The sequence below is a fragment of the Mus pahari genome, chromosome 19, assembly GCF_900095145.1.
Source record: "Mus pahari chromosome 19, PAHARI_EIJ_v1.1, whole genome shotgun sequence".
NCBI classification, from domain to species: Eukaryota; Metazoa; Chordata; class Mammalia; order Rodentia; family Muridae; genus Mus; species Mus pahari.
Genome location: NC_034608.1, coordinates 54021228 through 54045414, shown reverse-complemented (window position 1 = coordinate 54045414; position 24187 = coordinate 54021228). Strand labels below are relative to the sequence as shown.

At 38.3% G+C, this 24187-nt stretch overlaps 1 protein-coding gene across 3 annotated transcripts in view; it reads left to right on the top strand.

The window, feature by feature from the left end:
• Positions 1-24187, top strand: part of Dlc1 (DLC1 Rho GTPase activating protein) — a 385995-nt gene that overhangs the window by 5788 nt on the left and 356020 nt on the right. For 2 of the 3 annotated variants that reach the window (XM_029531786.1, XM_029531785.1), the window contains exon 2: positions 8546-9747. In XM_029531786.1, coding sequence (XP_029387646.1) covers positions 8671-9747 — 1077 coding nt within the window. In that variant the 5' untranslated portion in view covers positions 8546-8670. The remainder of the gene's footprint in view (positions 1-8545; positions 9748-24187) is intronic. The other variant, XM_021218956.2, reaches the window with a different exon arrangement.

The following is a 24187-nucleotide window of genomic DNA, read 5'->3' as shown; positions in this document are numbered from 1 at the left end:
GAGAGAGAGAGAGAGAGAGAGAGAGAGAGAGAGAGAGAGAGAGAGAGAGAGAGATCCTTGTTTACTCAAAGGTACTTAGCATTAGGCTAGATACTTAGTTCTGTACCTGGTCCATTTTATGTGTTTGATAAATGGAAGCTTTTTTATAATTACCATTATCATTATCATCAAAAGTTTTAATGTTCACAATATTACTTAACTATCTAGAAAGCTATCCGGTGACAAAAATTGGCTCAAATGTCTATTCATAAATAGGTAACTATGATGAAATTACAGACTACACATAAAAGACTGAAGTTGAAATCTAAAGTGTTGGCCCCTGACAGGATAGTGAACAGACAGAAGGAGGTAAATTCAAAGAATTTTTCCTTGGTTTCAGTGAAGGTTCTGCTTGTGCTTAAGGAACATCTAAAAGTTCAGTTTCCTGTAGTCCCCTGATGATCTAAGCACCCATGTCTATAGTGCCATAGGCACTGTATCTCTTATTCACAGTGAGTGATGGCTGTTTCTACTGTAAGAGAGTTCCTAGAAATGATAACTAAACTAAAAATAAAGCAACCACTTAAAGCAAAGCCACATCTCACTATGATGATGATAAGGCCTTATAACCCGTGTTCCTTGTGGGACAGAAATATCTTTTTATAAAGAGGCAAGACCATGTGTCACCCATGTATACTAGCTAAAGGTGAGGCGGAGCAATTTTCCAACACAGAGCTCAACTCTTGGGTTCTTCTCTGTTACATGAAAATCTCCACCTGAGACAAGTTCAGAGTAAAGACACTAATTGTGAGATATTTTAGAGTAGTGCTTCTCACCTACAGGGGGTCAAAAGGTCTTGTCACAGGAGTAGCCATAAGAAAACACAGATATTCACATTATTAACCATAGCATTAGGAAAATTACAGCTACGCAGTTATGGTTGGGGGTCTCTACAACGTGAGCTGTATTAAAGGGTCGCAGCATTAGATTGATTGAGAACCACTTTTCTAGAGAAAGGAATCATGTAAAGTTACTATCCATTCATAAGTTTAATTTGAAAAATCTACTAAGGCACCCTGTGTTTCCAAACATTTACATAAGGAAGAAAATCCATAGAAATCTACAAAACTGCTGGAGTCTAGGAAGTGCTACTTCCACCAGGCATATGTCCCTCCTGACTGTTAATTCTGGGGTCTCTTGGAAGCCACGTGCTCCCGGAACTGTCTTCCTGAGAGCGAGTAAGTGACCGTGAGATGTTCCAAGATTTCCCCAAATTACGTGTGGGATGCTTATGAAAACTATTAGGAGAGTCTGCAAAGCTGGCTGCCCCGAGCGAGCTGCAAAGCGGGTGTGTGACAAGGTTTGCCAGATCTGAACTCCTCCCTGGGAGGAAATTAGACCCTGCTCAGGAGCTGGGAGGTAAAAACAGGGCGCTTCCAAAATAACAGCTTGCCGTTTTGCAACAACCTGTTCTTTTCCCATGAGTAGACTTCTAGTCGACCGAAAGGGTTAATTTTGAAATTCCCCTAGTTCCTGGAGTAATTCTATTCTGAGAGCAAAGGCTGTGAAAAGCCTTTTAAAATCTAGAAGCTCCAACGTATGCATTAAATCAGTTGCCATAGAAGAGCTAGTTTTCATTTGGGTACCTACTTCATCTTCCTTCTAAAAACCAACATAAACAGCCATGACCAAACATCTCTTGGAAACAGTGATGGGCTATTTAAACCTGTCATAGGTGGTTTATTTTATAATTTACTAAAGTTAAATTTTTTGAGGATCTCCAGACATGGAGACATGGAAGCTATTTCATATATACTATTTTTAACTTTGTGGGGCAATTTACCAATAAAGAATCTTAACAAGAGTTGATGTTTCTTACTAACAGCTAATGAAGCATAATGAATACACTCTGCATAAAATCTGTGAGTATTTGCCTGCAACTCTTTGACATGGGTGTAACCCTATGAAATTCCTCCCCGTATGGTAGCATCTACATTGATCTACATTCTATTTTTTCATTATAGTTTATATAGCCATTTCTAGGAGACACTGTTTAACAGCAGGCTTCCTGGTATTCCAAGTCTTTGAGCCTGTCTATCCCCTTTTCAGTGATGTTCTCTGAGTCAAAGATGTAGAAGCTGTGATGTAGCTGCATCTATTGAGGTGGGGCTCCACGTGCTCCCTTGATCTCCGCACTGTGTCCAATTGAGGGTCTCTGTGTTGTCCTGACTGCCGGGGAGAGGGCAATTAACCTCTCCCAGGGATGAATCCCCTTCTGCTTTCCTCAGGCAGAGTGGTCAGTCTTGAAAACATATACACACCAACAACTAGTATGGACTCAGCAGGTTGTATTTATATATTTATGGACATACATATAATAAATACCATCGAAGAAATAGAGGCCATCAACTTGAGAGTTGCAGGGGCATGGGCAGAGTGTGAGGTAGGAACTGGAAGGGGGAAGGAGGGGGAAGTGGTGGGATTTTATTCCTACAAGGCAATTTCAAAAATAATAATTATTAATGTGTGAAAGTATATAGGCCATGTTTCTGTGAGAGATTAAAGAAAGGACAAGCTTTACAGCATTTATTTAGACATATGTTCCTGCATCCTATATTGAAATTTTCTCTCCCCTAGAACCCAGTTCTACCTTTCCGGACCTTGGATTCAGTGACATGAATATCTATGGGGAAAGCACTAATTTTTTTTTTTTCTAGAAGTTGGGTGCCTTGGGAGACTCCTTGAAATTTAATTAGAGGTGTCCTATTACTTTTGCTGTTTGTGTACTCACAGAAAGGACTTGAGAAAAAAGAACATATCTGTTGTAAGTTCTCTATGAACATAAACATTTTGTCTAAATTATTTCAGTCTGGTCCTGTAAAAAGAGATTACTCTTCTTTTTATCACTGAGTATGTGTCCCAAAAGTCACACTCTGGATAATTTATGCATTGATACTTTCGTCAATCAATAAATAAATGAACACATAAATAAATAAATCCCCGTTCTCCACACTAACTCACTGTGATACAGCAGTAACTTACTGACATTAGTCAGTGTGCACTGGCAGGTCTGACTTACGGTGCGATTATGTCTGTTTCTGAACAGGTGACTGCTGACTTTTCTAGTTTGATCTGACTGAGTCTGCAGGGAGCACGGACTGTTCACGAATGTGACTATCTATTATCTCACCTCCACCCTCCATGCTGGACCTGTGTCTGGGCTGAGATGGCAAAGGTGTGCACACTGCCACAGGCGCTAGAGCTTGCTATGTCCAACTGTCCTGCTGTGTCTGGAAAACCCCGTTTCCTTCTAGCTGCCCACCACTCTGCCTCCCACAGCCTCTTCTCTGATGACCTCTGGCCTTGTCAGGAAGGAATGTGATATAGAGATGTCCCCCCCCCCCCCGTTAGGCCTGAGCATGCCACAGTCTTCAGATTTTATTCTATGAGCCAAGACCAATTGCTGTTTGCTGTCTTAATTAGGATTTAGTGTAAGAAAACAAACACCTTCTCTGATGAGTGTTGAGAATCTTTTAAAATAGTAATAAGTCAGTTTAATACTATAGCCATTTAGCAGAATAATGGTATTAGGTTCTCTACTAGGGCCCATGACCTACCTAGGCACAAGTTCTTAGACCAAATAATAGTGCTAGTATGCATTTCACAAAACCCCATGATTTAAAAATGTTTATTTCCCATTTTTTACATCAGTATTGATTATTTGCACTATATAAACAATATACACATTATGCAGGTACCATGGATTGTATTTCCCTTCTGATAAAATTGTTTTTCATAGAGTTGATAACTGGTTCCTCTAATGTTCTCTGTAATTCTTTTTTTTTTTGGGGGGGGGGGGCTTTTCGAGACAGGGTTTCTCTGTATAGCCCTGGCTGTCCTGGAGCTCACTCTGTAGACCAGGCTGGCCTCGAACTCAGAAATCCACCTGCCTCTGCCTCCCGAGTGCTGGGATTAAAGGCGTGTGCCACCACACCCGGCTGTAATTCTTGCTATTAATAATTCTTCCACCTAAATTTTCTCTCATCGCTATACATTCTCAGTGTACACATTAATATTTCCCTTTAAAGATGTTTTTTCTTAACTATATCTCTTACAGAAACTTGCTCTATGAATTTCCATCATAGAAACTCTGTTTCACGGGCATTTACACTGAATGCTTGGCTTTTGTCTTGCCAGTCTGTCTATCTGGTCAATTCCAAAAATATGTTTTAGAGCAGAAACAAATTCCTACCCAAGATTTTAAAGACATATCCATGTGCCATCTTATCTCCAGTGATAATTCTGAGAACTCTAACACCGTCTTCATTCAGACTTTCTAAAGTGTAATCTTCTGTTTCTCTGAAGGCATTATGAATCTGTGTTTTCTGTCCTGTTCTGAAACTTCGTAGTGATGCTTCTGAACATAGCCAGTTTTCATTCTTTGGTTCTCCTGTTAGTCCATGATTCTCTTTGCTCTCAGAACTTGATCATTAGTGCCAGGAGGTTGTCCGATTTAAAAGGAGCACTCGGAGGATTGGAACAGTCACTCAGGAGTTAAAAGTAGGTACTACACTTGCAGAGTACTTGACTTTGATAACCAGCACCCACTTTAGGTGACTTGCAGTTACCTGTAACTCCACTAGAATCCAAGTCCTCTGGCCTTTGTGGGTACTTATGTGCGCGCGCGCGCACACACACACACACACACACACACACACACACACACGCATGCACGCATGCACACACTTAATTTTTTTAAAAAAATTCTTTAAAAAGTAGTGCCCAGAACAGTTGGCTTTATTATGCACCACTCACAGATTGGTAGTATGATGGACTTGGCTCATATTTGTGTTTGAAGGAAAGATCCCCTTCAATTGTTACGATATGCACCAGAAGACTGGTATTTCTCTCTGGACTAATGAATTTTGAAATTAAACTAATGTTCTAGCATTTGTTACTGAATCTATCATCTTTCCCAAAGAGTATCCAGTAATAGTAAGTCTCTGGAAGCAGAAGAAAGATTTCTTCCATCCAGTAGGAAACTACCGAACTTTCCATTAGACTTACATGTTGTAGAGGCATAAAAATAAATGATCCAGGAAGTATTTCACTCTGTGAGGACTTCTCTAGCACATCTTCCACACCCAACATCACTTTCTATTTAAAAACAAAGACAACAAAGGAAATGGGGAGAGGGGCAAGAAGATAATGCTCCCAACTGAGGTGAAAATTTTCATAGTGATAATATTCATCGATGATAGTATTTTTGTTTATATGAGTATCTTTCATAAAATCAAAAGGTGCAATCAGAAAGACAGATACAATATTTAAATTTCTATTCTCCAAGTTCAACACAATGTCTACCATTCTTTGGATAGTGAATGAAATTTTAGTAGTGACTATGCTTGCACTACTGTTCGCTGGATACTACCACACAGTGATCTAGCCACAAGGCTTTGCTTATGTCTTCTAGCTTGATGCAGAGTTGACAGTAGTCAATGAAATTTCTTTTAGTTGGCAGAGGAGATGATAAGTGATATGAGTAAACTACAGTGTTCACTATATGACAAATATGACCAATTAGCCAGTCATTCTCCAACTGAACTCTCTTCACTTCTCGTTTTTAGATACCATAATGGTCAATGGTGTTTGATTCTGAAATATGTATTGCGTGCCACGAGATGTTGATGTTAAGGAGTGGTAGTACAAAATAACTCCAATGATACATTTTAAATCACTTTCTGTCTATACATCCGATGCATTAATATCACAAAAAGTGGCTTTACACAACTTACAACAATTTTCTAGAACTTCTACATGACTAGAGGAGCCTAGAGTCTCCAGTAGCACAAACACATTGGTGTTTGAACACATGCATGTCTGAAGTAAAAATCCACATGGAAATTCACTTCATAAAACCAACACCCTAGAAATGACCTACACTTTTCCGGAACTTCCATCTGGATCCTCAGCAGATGACCTCATTTTTTGAATAAAACTTCATGAAAGGATTAGGAAAAATCTAACAGAAATATGTAGAATAGTGCTCTGTACTTTGAATGATAATTTTAAATTAGACAGCACGATACAGAATCCCTTAGCAAAAGTCAGGCCTTTTAGAAAGAATACATCTTATAGCATGGATTTTAGTCCATTCAGATAATTTAGAAAATCAGGCTGGTGTGCTCAGATGTAGTGCCAATATTGCAATGTTTCTATTTACTAATAATTTCTCAGGTTTTAGGTGGAAGATTTATTTAACTGTGCATTAAAAATGAATTTAAATAAGGAGTGTGTGTAGAAACATGATGGAGATAAAGTGTTTCAACACCTACCTGGCCACAGACTATGAAACAGGTGTTGAAAATCTAATGAAGAACATTAGAATGATAAGTAGGAAATATTTTGTCTTAAAATAGATGGAATAGGGTCATAAAAATTATTTTTAAATGCCCAAAAACCTAAATCAGAAATGAGGCCAGAGCTACACTACATTGAACCTAACTAATTTAGAATCTCTGTGTGCTGTTTAATCATCTCAGAGTTTGTTGAACAACTATCCTTTGACATGATAAGAATACTTACCTACTTGCCCTGGATGGATAAAATAAGTTAAAACTATCATAAGCTCTGAGAAGGGAAAAAAACCTGTGTATTGATTTTTCAGATTTAGCTCAAAGTTTCTGAGGAGCTCAGAGAACTGCTTTTCTCCTTAGAAAAAGAAATAAAGCCAGAATTCAGGCTCAACCCAAACATAAATGGGGCTTAGGAATGACACAGTAATACCACTTGGCATTTCTTCAGTTAGCCTGTTCCTTCTACACTGGATAAAAATAAGGAAAAGAAAGCATGTAAGGCAGAACCACCCTATTACACCCCCAATTTGCCCATGAAAGCAGAAATGTGCTGGCTTGTATCTCAGCATTTTTTTTTCTCACTTTCCGTAGCCTCCCACACTATAATGACTTATGCATGGAATTCAAAAGCTTTATATTTTTCTTCTCAGTGCAATGCCAACACGGAAAATGCGATGGCCAATTTCAAAGATGGCCACAGACCTCTGAAGGAACCAGAAAGTACCGGGAAGGATATTTGGTCTGACCTGGGTACCAAAATGCTACAGCATCTCCATCCCGCCCATCTTTACAGGGTGGGACTATTTACCTTTCAAGCATGTGCTTAGCAGGAATAACTTGGAAGTTTTGGTGGGGAGGCAGAGTCCTTTTAAAAAAAAAAATGGGATTGAAGCCAGCCCAGCAGTTAATCTGGTTTATGGCTAAGAGCAACATTATATGCTGGCAGTTCCCGTGCAGAGCAGAAACTGAAAAATGTCTGCTCTTTCAATGGGAGTTTTCATTCACAGTCTACTGATTTGTTTTCACTGTAGATTGACATTTGGGTTAGTCAACTTTCGAAGGTTGACTTTAACATGGATAGAACTTGTTTGTTCTACCTAGTTTAAATGATTCAAGATAGAAGGATCGAGACCTGGTAAGTTCTTAGATTCTAACCTTGCCTATCTATCTTACATATGGTTTCGTTGCTTCAATCCTAGCAGAAATCTACTAACATTTTTACAAAGAGAATGAGACTTGAGCATTTGAGAACTGGTCCTAATTGTCTGAGGATGTCCACAGCTTCTTTTTGGTACACTTGAATTCTTTCATGGGGTTAGAGTTCATACACAGTAAAGACACAAGGGCAGATGATGGAGCTTAAAATATCACAATTCTATGGAGACAATGAACTCCCTTGGTTATTCGAGCTTTGGTCTTAGACACTTACCTAATTTAAATATTGGCTCACATTCTAGGTCAATTTTTTTTAAACATTTACACACTATTTTAGGCATCAACAATACTGCAATAATATTAGTAATGGCAGAAAATAAATGTATGGATGAAAGCATCTGTTCTAAAGTATCTGTTATAACGGAACACACCATGCTTTCTTATTCATGAGTTGTGAGTTAATATGGACTATACTGTATTGTTCTGCTTCTTTGTCACTCCCTGGGGTACAGACATCCTGGTCACTGAGACTTGACCGGTGTGAGGTCTTTTACTAATGAGTTCATACACTAATGTGTTGCACATGCTGTCTCCATTGCTCAAGTTTTGCAGGACTGGTTCCCTGGTGGCCTTTGTTTCGATTCAAACCAAACAGCAAATCAATTTCCTTAATGGCTTTTGTTCACAAAAATAAATCAGGAAAGCACACGAAGCCAGAGCAACAAGTTAGTTTTCCAGTGAATTTTATTAAGCATCGCAGTCCAAATATTTTCTTAACGGAACTTAAAATGTTTGGGTACTTATATCTTTCTACATTAATAAACCAGTCCAATTGGTTTTGGAAGTTCTGATAAACTTTTACTAAAAATACTAAATGCAAACTTTTCTCTAATATTAGACTGCCTCTAAGGGGGCAGAAAAAACATTAAGGGTATTAAGCAAAAGTTTTGCATTATTTCTTACTTCTGCTTCACAGCACAGATTAGATCCTTTGCCATGAAATATAGTTATATTGGAAATGTATCTATAACAGCATACTTTCAATTCTTTCACAGCAGACAACATGGCAGATCGCACTGTCTTCCTTGACCCTTGAATTTGAAATCTTCTTTCGCCAACTTCCATCCCTTTGAGTGTCATATGGAATGCATCTCCTTGTCTGCTGTTAAACTACGATGACATGTCTGTAGCTATCAGAAAGAGGAGCTGGGAAGAGCATGTGACCCAGCAGACGGAACAGCCTTGTAATTCCGATGAGTATGACATAGCATGTCGTCACGGCCTGGCATCCGACAGCTTGGAGGGAAGGATGGAAAAAGATGTGACCTTAAATGTGGACCATAAAGAGAAGTGCGCCTCTCTCCCAGGCCACTGTTGTGAATCAGAGACAAGAGACTTTCCTGGGAGGCCAATGGGTCACATTGCCCAGGAGGTAGATGAAAGTGACAGTCAAGAAGGGGAGGAGCAGTTTCTGTCGCTCGAGGCCAGCACAGAAACACTAGTGCACATTTCTGATGAGGATACAGAATCTGATCTACCCCTTATCAATGACTCCTCACAGATTTTAACTCTGAAAATACATGAAAGAGACAGCCACGCTAGTGTCAAAGGAGCAGGCTCCTCCGTGAAGACACTGTCCACCGTGCAAAGCAGCCGAGATTCTCATAACACCTGGAAGATGGCTGGTGAGGCTGATATGTCTCCAGCAGAAGGAAGTGGAGAGAGGAAAGGTGTTGAGGCTATAAGTAAAAGCCTGGAGCTTTGTAAGAATACAAGTGCAAATGAAACAAAAGATGTGCCCAAAGGAAATACAACCCAGTCTTTGAATGCAGAAGATGACATCACTCCTAAGACACTACTGCTAGATTCTTCCGTACTCGTGAAAGATGTCACACCTGAGACAGAACTGCTTGATTCTGCAGTCACCACTCAACAGTGCAGGAAATCTGACTTCCCTAAAGATGACCAGGAAAATAATTGGCACCATGTTGTAGCAGAAGACTTCTTAGCTGCTCCTGACACAGACAGAGGGCTGCCATTATTGAAAGCAGATTGCGGAAGCGGCCTTCTGCAGCCTCTTTCCTGCCCTGGTGGGATATCAGCAGAAAATGACCTGGAGAAGAGTGGGTTCTCAGAATATCAAAACAAAAGCACTCTCAGGGTCAGCGGGGAAGATGGCATGCAGTGTTTACACTTAAGGGGCCCAGTGACCACCCAGGAGACTGGAGACAATCAAGTCAGACTGCGCAAGAGAAAGGTAAGCCTCACACACGGATCATCTGGCTTTTTGAAGTGTTGTAAATATCTTTATTTTCATAACTCATGGATGTGCTTGGGTGGAAAAGGATGCACAGATGTTTTGTTTGGTTTTGTTGTTTTTAATCCTGTCATGTAGCTAGTACAATTGAAAACCATTCACTATGGAACCGTGGAACTATGCAAGAGTTGACATAATACAGTTTCACTAACAATGTTGTGATGACTTGTGGCTCTTTAAAAGTGCATTAAGATAGCATGGCTCAGTCTCCTTGGAATTTAGTACTCAACACAGTGACACTCTATAGTTCATGGCGTTCTAAAAAGGGACACGTAATTTTTTTAAGAAAAGCAGCAGTGTGCTTAATCTTGTCTCATTTGTTTGAGCTCGTTTTCCATTCCTTTCACAGATCATATTTAGTCCTTGGCAGTCACTTATTTAAAACCAAAACAAAATCAACTGGAGATTGGTGGGATGGCTCAGAGGTTAGGGCCATGTTGACCTCTTTCAAAGGACCAGAGGTCAGTTCTCAGGACCCATGTGGAGTGGCTCACAGCTGCCTGTAATTCCTCCTCCAGGGGACCCCCATCCATGACCTCTGGCTCTGTGGGCCCCTGTACTCGTGTGTATGCACCACACATGCAGATACACACACATACATGGAATTGAAAATAAAATAAATCTTAAGTCAAGGTAACACTGTCAATGTAGAAAGCCAACTCTTTGCATGTGCTAATATCACTTTAAATGTCATGCTAGTACATCTACTGTCAATAGAGGCACCATTATGTCTTTGTCTTGAAAGGGCCCAATACATGATATAATTATTTTATACCAAGGCCTTTTGAATTATTCTACAGATTCCCATAAGAAATTAATTATGTATATATATATATATAGTTGCCCTACATGACTGTGGGTTAGCACTGAACAAACTTCTGTGAAACAGAAGATAGCTATTCTTATTTGTTTAACTGGGGCCATTAGCCCTCTGTTGGAGCTGGGACCTTTCCAATTCCTTATTTTCTTCTTATTTGTTTTTGTTTTTTATTTTTTTAAACAAACTAGATCATTAATCTGAATGTAGTCATTTCAACTACACGAAATGAACACAAAGACGTTACAGCAAAAAAAAAAAAAATCAATATGCTCAAACTATATTACAACAGAATAATCTGTGCTTCTGGCAAATACTCTCTTCCTTATGTAAGTTGTATTTAAATGTCAGGGTGCCAGGAAGTTATTATGATTGGAATGTTCATGTCATATTTCCAGAAATTTCCATATGTCCTATCAAATCTGTTGGAGAGAGTGCAATAATGACACAAGGAAATACTGACTTATGACATGGCTCCCTAAAATCAGACAAATCTGGCCCAACCACCTACAGACACACTTTACATTCCTGCAACACATGCTCATGGTTGGACATTGGTATCGATATGAAGAGTGCTGGAATGGATCTGCTCTTCAGCATACTGCTAAAGGCTACACTTGGAAATCTGTAGCTGTATCTCATTTGCAAGTTCTAATTTCAATGTTCTATTTTAAGCATTTCAAGCCCGCAACATGTTGCCGGATTATTGGTTGAAATACTTCCTTTGACGTTACATCCATTGGCATGCCTTGGAATGAGTAGACCAAATGCAAACATTTAAGTTCAAAATTTGTTATAGAAAATGGGGTTAAGGTACAAATCATTAGTATTAGAATGGGTAATATCTTTTGCTTTATCTGTTATTAATAAATGTTACATAACTATAAATAAATGTTAAAAAACTATAACTATAAATTAAATAAATATCAAATTGTACCAAAATAATCAATTGTATACATATAAACAACATATACAGAGATATTCTTTACTTCATGTAATTAGAAACTAAAGAAACAGCCTAATTTTGATCAACATATATTGAACTATCACAAATCATATGGAATGCTATACAGCCAATAGGAACTAAGAGATAGGGGCTTGTAGAGATGGCTCAGTCAGCACAGTGCTTACTATTCAAGCAGGAACAATCAAATTTGATTTCCCAGATCACACATAAAAATCTGAGTGTGGCAAGGCATCCCTGCAACCCCAGCACTCAAGGTCCAGAGGCAGTGGGATTCCTGAGCTTAATGGCCAGCTGGTCTACCCAAAGGGTTAGCTCCAGGGTCAATGAGAAAACCTGTCTCAAAAACTAAGATGGGGAGTTGTAGTCAGAGAGATTGCTCAGTGGTTAAGAGTACTGAATGTTTTTGTTCAAGGGATCTGGTTCAATTCCAAACACCCACACAGTATCTTACAACCATCTTTAACTCCAGTTCTAGTGAAATCAATACTTTTTCAACCTCCGTGGACACCAAACATGTACTTGGCACACATATAAACATGCAGGCATAGCACACATACACAAAATAAAGTTAAAATTAAAAGAAAACTTAAAGATGGAGAATGACAGAGGAAAACACTCTGTCAACCTCTGGCCTCACCTCAGCACATATGTAGGCCCTGACAGTTCTATGCACACCAAGCACACATAATTAACATAATTACAAATGCACACACACACACACACACACACACACAGAGAGAGAGAGAGAGAGAGAGAGAGAGAGAGAGAGAGAGAGAGAGAAAGGCAGACATACACACACATACACCCATACATGCACACACACACACACACACACACACATACACATACACACATGTATGCACACATGTACACACATATATTCACATACAGGCTCACACATACACACATACACATGGATACACAATAAAATAAAAATCATGCCACTCATCTTAAAAGACATCCATGTTCATCTGGAAGAAAATAGTGGCAAATTAGTAAGTATAGCATATTCTGGTTTGAGTGAAAAATATATCTGTATATTTAGAAATTAATAAAACTATATTTTTATTTTAGGCATTGTTCTATTTACGTGAAGAAACATCATAACCAAGGCAATTCTTATGATAGAAAGCATTTAAGTGTGGCCTTACATATAGTTTCAGAGATTTAGTCCAATAGCATCATGGTAGAAAACAGGCCAGCAGACCAGCAGGCAGTAGAGCAGTGGCCAAGCATTAATCCTGATCAATAAGCAGAGAGAGAACCTGGGACTAGCACAGGCTTTTGAAACCTTAAAGCCCATCCCCAGTGACACACTTCCTCTAACAAGGACACACCTCCTAATTCTAATCCTTTCAAATAGTGTCATTTCCTGGTGACTAAATATTCAAAACTATGAGCCTTTGAGGGTCATGCTTATTCAAACCATCATCCCCTGTTATATGATTATAACAGTATCATAATGCAAATTTTTTAGTTCAATTTCAAAAGCTTCCATCGTCTTTAACAGTCTCAATAACTTAAAATTCCAAAGTTCCAGATCTCTTCTGAGATCCATGACAATCTCTTCACTGTAACTCCTGTAAAATAAAAATAAAAAAGGCTACCACACACTTCCAACAAACAATGGCACAGACTCTACATTACCATTCCAGAAAGGAAGACTGCGAGTATCATGAGAAAATATTGGACTGAAGTAAGACCAAATCAAACAATCAAACAAATAAACAAACAAACAGCAGGAAAAAACTGCAAATGCTGCATCTCTGTGTGTGATATCAAATCACTCTTCACATGTCCGATTACTTTCATCTTGTTGACCGTAACATACTTTCCTCTCTTGGGCTGAGTTCATACCTGGCCTGCAGCTCCCTTTGACAGGTATTCCAAGACTCTAGCATCTCCAACATCTCAGAGTCTCCCATGAAACCCAAGCTTCATCTTCATAGCTTTGTGCAACGGCCTCTCTCCGCCTCTGCTCAGGGATACCTTTGACACATACCTGGCCTTGGTGGCTTTTCTTAGCTTTGGAGAAAAATTCCACAACCTATGTCTTGCATTCTTGACTCTGAAGCTAGAACGGTATGGTAAATCTGCTAAATTCTGCTGCTTGATGAGTCTGGAATTTGGCCCTCTATCCAAATACATTTGTATTAGCTTTCTGTTGCTGATGGTTGTCTTCATTGCTTAAGCTTTTCCTTCATCCTTTTTCACAAGTTAGAAACATAACAGAGGAGGCCTTGCCCTGAGATCACGATTCCCTTCATTCCATTTAGCATCAGGGTTTTCTTCAAACTTTTTACTTCCTTTTCCCCTCAGACTGAACATTTTGTATTTCTCTTTGTCCAGCTTGCTCCTTTTTAGTATAGAACTGAACATGAGTAATTACTGATAATCACAGGACATAGTCAATACTAGGAAATCTACTCTGCCAATCTCATTAATCCAAAACTCTTCAATTTAGCCTCAGACAGGTTTGTAGGACAAGAACAAAAAACAGCCACACTCCTTGCCAAAATATCACAAGGATGACATCTAGGCTCTGGAACTTGTTGTGGTGGGACACCACGATCCACAGTGCCCTCTCTGCCCTTCTCCTTGCTCCTTCTGGGATGGCCTATTAAGCCCCACTCAAAATGCCAACTGCTTTTCTAGTCCAAAGTCTCAAGGGGCACGATCAGGGCTATCACAGTAGTACCCCAGTTCCTTGTACCAATTCTCTCTTAGTCACTATTCTATTGCTGTGAAGAGTAAAACAGAAGGGTCACGATTCTTCCATCTGCAGGGAATGGCAGTACAGGCCTGAAAGCCGCTCCCCACTTGGGATGGGACATATGAAGGTAACTTTCATTATACAATACATATGGAGGTAGCTCTTATTATAAAATGAGATCCTATCTCAAGGAACAGAGCAAAGCAAACACGTGAGCGATCTCCTGAATATGGTGCCTGGTATGCCTTTAAACATAGTATGCTCTGTATCTATATTGTCTCTCTTTGGGACCTATAAAGTTTGAGAGGCACATTTTTTACATGCCTTTCTTTGTCCAGTGACAATCTGGGACTGACACAAAAACGTATTTCTGAGGAGTCTCAGTTACGGAGGACTGTGTAGCATACCCAACCAATGAGCTTTTGAGCTAATAATATGGTCTTGAGTTTTGATTTGTTAAAATAGTTCACGGAATCGAAATTAAAACCACAAAAATCAAAGCAAAACCCAAGAGAATTGTAAGCAGACGTTCATGAACGAACAACATGGCCGTGTGGTGTAGAGCGAGTGCCCTTATGGTCTTGGTGAACCCGTGGGCTGAGGCAGCTCCTTAAAGGCAGTTCTCGGAGACACATTCCACAGACGTCTGGAGGCGGGAGGCAGCCTAAGAAGTGGTCTCTTAAACCAGAAGCAATGTGAAGATGGAAAAGGGTAGGGAAAGACTTGAGGTTGGAGGTTTGGGGAAAACTAGTGTGATTTGTCATTGATGGTGGTTTACTAATTAAAGAGTCCCAACTTCCATCTGCTGTGCAGAGCGTTTATGTATTTGCCAAGCTTTTGAATAGTATGATAGTTAAAGTAATGTATGGATGTGTTTTTAATTAGCACACTTAGATGAGACAAAAACTATATATGCGACATGACAGGATAAAGTCCAGGAAGTATTGCAATAATAATAATAATAATAATAATAATAATAATAATAATAACAATAACAATAACAATAATAATAATTTTACGATAACACCAATACCCACTTCCAAGAAACTCCCTCAATGCAAAAACAAATAAGTCTTGACTTGGGGATTCTTGGCATGTATGATGACATGTACCTTTAATCTCAACAGTTTATAGACTGAGGCAGAAGAACTGCTATGGGCTACATTACCAATCTTCTTCCTTCTCTTGAATCTTTATCATATACAGATCATAAGGACAGGGAAATAATAAAGGTAGGCTATACCTCTATGTACAGAAGAACCTGGGACACAAACTCATTATTTTGTCTCAGAGTTTGTAGGCTGAAATTTAGTTATATCTCTATGCTAAGCTATCAGGGACCTGAGAATTAGAAGCTATGTTATGAAAAAACCTGCTTACCTAAAACTTTCTATTATCAAGATCGAATAGGAATAGTTAGATTGAGAGATAAGCACAGACATATCAAGGAATATCACCTAATATTAATATAGTCCAATACATCACAATGCATTGTAAACAGAATAACAGCTTAAATATGTGTTCCATTGCATTCTACATATATGTGTGGTACTTTAACTTTGTATTAATCCTACATTTCCATGTCATATAACTATGTCATATATTAAAGTGATATTGATCAAATGCCACAATATTTCTTATAGAAAAATCTAAGAGCAAAACACACTATACATACTGTGCTTTAAATGTTTGGTGAAATTTGATATATAAATTAGTTTTGATTGATAAAAAATGAAATGTTCTGTTACTATTCTCTTTGTAATATGCATAAATTTGGCCAATGCATACCCATTTCTCAAATCTCAGCCTTGTTTTCCCATCCCCTGAATGCTCCTATGGGATATTTTCAGTCATATAAATGTCACATGGACTGACAAGTGACAGAAAGAGAAGAGTGAATTATGCAAGTCACGGGATGGACCAAAATATGAGGGTCACTGCACAAATTCAAAGAAATAGAAAATTAAGGAAATAATTAAAACCACAAAGATGCTTAAACCAAGGTCCAAACCAAGGTGACAAGATGAGACCAGGGCAAGGATTAATATGCGTGAATGGATTTTATCTCAGTGGACCAAGGAGCAAGGTAGGCTATACAGTAGACAAAGTCAGAATAAGTATGATTTTACACTAAAGTCATGCTGGCTTTAAGGACAGGTCCGTTGATCAGGTTGCATTCAATCAGTCTTTGGTACTTAAAACCTTCAATGTGCTCTATGGCAAGACTTAAAGTTGATAATGAGAAGACATTGCTAAGGGCAAATGGGTTCAGATGAATGAAATATCCTTGCGAGAATTCTTCACCTGTTGTGTCCAGCAGGCTTTGTGTTTTGTGGGGCTGTGTTAGACCATCAAGCAACTTTGTGCAAATAAACATGTCAGATATATTTTCAGATGGTTGGAGTTCAAATGTTTTGGCTCAGCACACATTTGATCGTAAACCAACGATACTTTGGGAAACAAGTACATGATAAAAATACCAAATACAGCCTGGCGAACTCGATGAACAATCCATATTTAGCAGAGTGTGGATGTATGGACTAAGCTACACCATCTATAGCCACTGAGCAGAGGCCCTAATACATCATAACATATAGTTCTTTAAACCCCCGGGGAAAGTTCAAGCATGGCTTCTGTTTGCTACCCCGCAAGGTGGTCACTGAACACACACAAGTGAAAGAAGTAAGAGAAAGAAAAAGTGAATAAAGACAAATAAAATGGGCGATTGGGTTGGGGGAGGAGAGAAGACAGGGTAGGCTAAAATGGGAGAGTAAAAGAAACACTGGTCTTTTGCATGAACGTCCTTCATTCACAAACAAACAACAGAAAAAAAGCATTCATTTTCAGAAGGCCGAGGTAGGATTGCATGTCAACACAAAGGCATGGCGATCACCAACAGAAGTTTACCAAGGAGACGAGAACATGAAGCTGATCCCACTAATGACAGAGCAGAGAGAAATAACATGTCATTCTACACCAGGTCCTCTGATGCCCACAGCCAGTCCTCGTAGGCTGCATCTCTCTCAGGCTAAGCCTAAGACTCCAGTAAACTCACACTCAACGTACTCAAATACCTTGAAGTCCTTTAAAATAGTTGCATATTGTGATATAATTATATCACTTACTCCTTTTCTCCCTTCCTTCACAGTTCTCCAATATACCCTCTCCTCTTGCTAGCTTTCAAACTCAGGGCCTCTTTTTCCATTCATTATTGTCACCTAAATATATGTGTGTCATATGTATTTTCCTAAATACACAGTACAACTTTCTCAATCTCTGTTACTTGTGTATATGTTTTCGGAACTGATCATTTGATATTAGAATCTTTTTGAATGAAGAAACAGCCCCTAATTTCTAATTTTTGCTGGAGTTAGTTGTTCCATTGTCTCCACAACCATATAGTGATTCTTTCTTAACACAAATATATATATATATATATATATATATATATATATNTATATATATATATATATATATATATATATGTGTGTGTGTGTGTGTGTGTGTGTGTGTATTTATATATATATAAATATATATATTTATATATATAGTTTTGCATAGTAACATATAATGGAGGACAAACTCACTGAATTTTCTTCTAATTCACCATTGCTTACCACAGAATAAGCTCATTTGAGGTAGATACTCAAGCTTATGTTTGTAGCATCTACCGAGTTCTTATTACCTGCCCATAAATGCTACATCAGGTGAATTTCTTATGGTTATAATGATTTTTCATAAAAATGATATTATCATTGAAATTCCCACACAATAAGAAGCCTGAAGAAATTAAATCACACAGCCAGACTCTGTGTCGCATGTGGTAGTCCTTGGGAGACTGAGGCAAGAGGATCATACGTCACACTTTTGACGCCAACCTCAGGAGACTACACAGCAAGATCTTGTTCCAAAGCCCTAAATAATTACCTGAACCAACAACAGAATAGAAAGAGTTAAGTCAAATGTAGCAAATCATTGACCAAATAAGTCTACACTTTATACTACAATCTCCTTCCTGCAACAGGGCATGAGGGAATGAAAGATATACTGTAAGACCTGGTTCCGAGTACATCTCAAGTTGAAAAGTAATGATCAGAACCCACTAATCACATAACAACATGTAAGAAATGGTATTTAAAATATGATTACTTGCCTCTGGAGAGGAGTGAATCGGGTGGAAATGCAAAATGATAGAAAATCCATTAACATATATATAAAACTTTAGCATATATATTACCACGAAAAGTTTATGGCTATATCTATAGTTAATTAAGACATATGCTGAAAGTGAAGCACACAGTTAAGCAGGTTGTGAGGTCACTAGACTAGGAATTCCACGTTGTTTCCAGCTAACGTCACTTTGAGGACGCTAGGTATGGTACAGAAGGATGTAGATACTGGGAACAACAGCAGCAGCCACACAGCAGAGGCCCTCATGTCTCCTAAATCCCCAAGTCAAAGCCAAGCAGGTCTTCTGCTTGCTAGCATACAGGCTGTCACTGAATGATGGAAAGTGTAATAAGAAAGAGGAAGAGGAAGTGGATAGAGGAGAATATGAAGAGAGAGAAGGGTGGGCGTGATGAGAATGGCAGGGAAAGAAACAGAAAGAGGAAGGGAACTGTGTTTAGAATGTTTCAGACCCCAGCAAGTTCCTCTGTAATACCTATTGAAAATACCACAGACAGTGAGAGCTTTGCTGCCAGACGTCACTGGGGGAAAATGTTATATATAAATGTCTATGCACACATCCATGTACCTATACATTCTGAGAGGAAGCAATTAGATCTGTGAATTTCTACTTCTGAATAGTCTCCAAAAGAAAAAAAAAACTAGTTATAATGTGTTATAGGCCTTTGATCTAATGAGTGGGCCAAACTGCCAGCTTGTGCTCTTTATTAATGTGATCGTTAATAAGTTTTTTGGGCATCAGCTTTTATTGGAGTGAGAATTAAAACACTTGGATGGTGTTATTTCAGGGAATGAATGGTTGCTTGAGAGCCAACTCCACACTACAGATGATGGTAATAGAGAATGTTGACTGCGTTTCCTCCTCATAGAGTTCTGTTACTATAAACCAAGACTAATTATTTAATCTTCTAATACCAAAGAAAACCACCAGATCTTTTGGCTGCCTCCCTGGAGAAAAAAAAAATGCCAATATTCACAGGAGTTGAAAAAGATGTTGCGTGACCCATGTAGCAGAACCCTGCCACTGTTATCTGGGCACCAGACACAATGGTGCCAAGAGGATCTGTTTGTCTTCTGGCTTGTGTTCCTAGAAAGAACAACGCCCTTCACTGCCCACATCTCTGTCCCTTTCTGTGATAAGCTCGGGAATTTTCTTAGGAACAATTAGAATTAACTAAACAGAAAAACGTGCATCTTCCCTCTCTTTCTCTTGCCCTTCCAGTTTTATATTGCCTTAGGAGTAAAACAAGTGATTAATGCACTTCTTGGATTTCAGGTTCCATTTCTTAAGCCAGTGAAAACTTCAAAAGGGTTTATTGCATTTTATGTGCATTGAAAATCAACCGAGAGAGTTTAGAAATGTTGAATTAGTGTTGCTATTTGCCCTAGAAACTGAATAGCTTAGTCTGAGCTGGATTTTTCTTGCCAAGAAAGTAAACCATGATAAGGGATCGAGTCCAACCTAAATCAGGGATGTGATTCAAACTCTGTGATATATATATATATATATATATATATATATATATATATATATATATATCTGAACTTAGGGACAATTGTCTTTCCTTTATGAGATTCTTATGAACATTCATAAAATGTGATTGAATAGGTACAGAGGGTAGAGCTAGAATAATTTTTTCATTGAAAAAAAATGAGGCGAAAATCTGGCTGTCAAATAAATGAAGAATTTGCAAAATTACTATGGCTTGCAGTCAACCAAATGCTAATGTAGCCTGAATCTGCACCCTCTATGGACACCAGCACATAGTTCTTCATCCAGAAAATTCTCGAGGACCACATAGTTCATTCATAGGACGATTCAGCAGCTTCCTTGCTCCGGTGTCAGATGTGGAAGACAGGAGTTAAGCCAGCAGATGCTGAGGCCAAGTTGCGTGGGTTTCTCTCACTTACAACTTGGTGATATGGCATATCATTTAATCTCTCTCTGTTTCAGCTTTTCAGATGTATAATATAGTGTCACTCTGTTACTAAGGAGAGCATCTGTGCTCAGATATATGAATAGAAACGTCATTAAGGCAGAGCCTGACAGAGAGTGAACACCATGTACCTATAATTATCATTAGTATCAACAATGATTTTTTTTTTATTGCTTTACTAAATTGATCTAGTTACAGATTTGAGAGTAAGCTGAACTGTCTGGGAATAGCTGAAAGGGGTTAAGCATTTGAGAGAACAAATGTAGACCATCCACGTGATCAACATTATCTATATAACTTTATCATTATTCCCTTCAGCCTATTCGCATTTGTCAATTGAGCTTTTACTAAGTACCTCCTCTTTCCCATGACTTTTATATTTTTGCCATACTTACAGATACTCTTAACATAAAGGAGCTTATGCCTTGGTTATGGCAATATAATAAACTTAGTAATATAAGTAAATAAGTAAATATAGTATAGTAATATAATATAATATAATTAAATATAGTAAATAATTAACTTTGGTCATAAATTATTCTGCAATAATCAATAGAATCAATACTGGAACCACATACAATATTACACACTGAAACATCAGTGTAATAATTCCATGGTTCAGCATAACTCAAGATAGAAAGCATAAATATGTCTGCTGAACAGAGCTAGGTAAGAGTCCCATTCCAAATAGGGGACTTCTTTTCATTGTGCCTTACTTGAGCTTTGAAGTGTGCACCCTGGATTTTGTTCTTGTAGGATTAGGGGACAGGGCTATCTCTGGGCTATTTTAACTGTTCTTAAGAAAATCAATATTATAAAAACCACAGACATAAAGTCTCAGGAAACAATCAAATGTTTCAGCTAAGCCGTGAAGCCATTGAATGAACAAACACTTTTAAAGAATAAGGGGTTTTTTGTTTTTGTTTTTGTTTTTGTTTTTGTTTTCAGCGATTTTACACTATTATGAGAATAGAAGAGGCTGGTGAGACTAGATACCTGAGGCTTGACCTGAAGCATATCCGCTTCTTCTTTTCCAAGTTAGATTTCTTCAACTAAGTATTTTTGAAATTCATTTAAAATATAAAAAAATAAATCTAGGTATCTGTATAGTAATACATACTAAAGAGGTGCTGGCCTTACATTCACATTAGTTTGCTCACCAGTGATTCAATAGTGATTGATTATAAGCAGAAGAGTAAGTGCAGATCATGAAAACTGGTTTGATGATTGGGTATGGTCAGTAGATACACTAACCACAAAACAGGATGCCTGAGGTCGCCATTCCTGCCAGGTTTCACACTCTCCTGGACCCCTAAGGGTCACATTGGAAATATGATTGCTTACTCTAGCCATGGGAGTGATTTAAACCTGTAATTTCAAAGTCTATCAAAGTGCGACAGCTAAAAGCCAAAAGAATAATGCATAATGGGAAATTTTCTTTAGAATCACTGGGGGGAGGCCACCCAAGGATATGTTAATAAGAGTGGAACAGACAAGAAATGTAAAATTACAATTTTCTTCTTAGTGTAAAGACATTTTAAATTAAGAACAGAGTTCTTAAGGGTTCCTATCGGCTCTGTGTATGCTGTGTATTCCTGATGGATAGCTGTGTGTGCAGGGACAGGATTTGAAATTCCATGGGTTTGATGCCTGTTATGAACACTGGCAAATGACTTCTATGTTCAGAAAGAAGAAATGCATTGATTTAACTTTTATCTCCTCTCGTTAGAGACCTACACCATGTGGGACGTTGGTGCTTTATGATAAGTTTATAGTCCATATGTGTAATGAGCAGTTACAATCTGAGACTTCACATTTGGCTCCTTGCAAAAAAAAAAAAAAAAGTTCTTTTTCAAAACTTGTGGTAGAAGAGTTGACAAAATATGAATGAACTTGTGACTTACATAAGGACGTTGGTAAGAGTGCTGAATGTAGTCTACTTTCCTCTGTTTCCCACTGAAGTACAAAAGGAAACAGGAAGCATGCTCACCTTTGAGGGCCTACGGACAGGTTCCCTAACACAGGAAGTGGAAGATTGAATCAATATGGTCGACCAACACCTACATTTAGAAACACAAGACCTAGCTCTTGTGTAGCCAGCAGTTATTCTCATGACATGTGCTTGCCATTATGTATGTGGGATTTTAATTTTCTCCCCTTCCCTTAAAGATACTCCTTGTATTTTGACTCCATTTTGTTGTAAAGAGTGTACTATTTAATGTATTTTTCCATGATCATGTACCCATTAAGCAGTAGCTTCTTAGACTAGACCAGCGTCAGCAGCATCCTCCTAACATATATGAAGTGAAAGAGAATTTTCTTTTCATTTTCCTAGAAATGTCACAAATGGAAGGAACTTTAAGCATCCCTCCACTACACTTTAATCAGAATAATGAGCCTGTGTTGACAAGGTCAAAAAACTATAATTTGGAGCGTTAATAGTGGTATGTCCTACTACCAATGCAAAGCTGCTGGTCCCACATAGAAGATGCTGAGTTGCATAGTATTATAGAAAAGCTATAATTTAAAAGTAATCAGAAAGAATTGGCCCACACCAAAATGTAACACAAACCTAATATTAAGGGTTTTCTTTTTCTTTGAATGATGAAAGAAAATGTTTTATGCCCCTATTTTAGACAACTGTTCACTTTGTGTGCAGGAGGGGGGGAAAAAGATTTTGCTGTATTTCAGGTATATGTTGACAAAACATTTTTTAATTGAAAATGGCATTAATGTAGTATTTGTTTTCCTAAGCTTCTTCTGGTTTATAGTTTAATAATAAAAAGTCACTCTCTTCTAATGTATGATTTTTCCCCTAAATACAATTTATCTGCATTTCCCCCTCTACAATGAACATAAACTTTTATCTAAATATTTTTTCTGTCTACTTAGAACTTACAAAGTACGTTCTCTCAGATGTCCACAGTGTTTGGATTGAGGCATGATAAATTTTAAACAAGCTGAATAGTATTTCTAACAAGGTCCACCCTGGGAACAATCATTAAGAAATCAAGGGACAAAGATTTTTAGCTGGCAGTGCATTGTAATATATTCTCATGCTGATTTCTCTTTCAAACACACACACACACACACACACAAACACACACACATATATAATCATACAAAACACAAATTTTAATCCCGAAAATGGTTACTATCCTGGAAATTAAATGCATGCTTAGAAGTGTTTGAGTCTGTATTGGGCAATATGGAATAAAAAAAAATGTTTTATATATTAAATACCTTATGGTTATTGTAACCATAAATTTCCAACCTTGACACTTACTGTTTGCTGAGAGAGAATAAATGGGCGATAGTTGTGTTGCTTCTCTGTAATCAGGTTTTTGTGAAACTTAATTTCTAATTTCTACATAAATCTCTCCACTATTCTGAAATGCCTACTTTGCTATGGAAACATTATTCAAAAAGTCAGCACACAGGTCCAGAGAGTCGCACGCAGGAACTACTCCCTGTATTTGAGGCCTTACTTAGTTTTTCTTCCTAAAGCAAAGTGCTGCACAGAGTGTCACAGCCAAGCTGGCCACAGGTAAAGTCCCTTGAGGTGGGAAAAGTAGGGCAGGGGTCTGCATGTGAGACAGATAGTTACAGCCACAAAGGATGAGCCTTTTTTGTTTGTTTGTTTATGTTTTTTGTTTGTTTCGTTTTTCGAGACAGGGTTTCTCTGTGTAACCCTGGCTGTCCTGGAACTCACTCTGTAGACCAGGCTGGCCTCGAACTCAGAAATCCGCCTGCCTCTG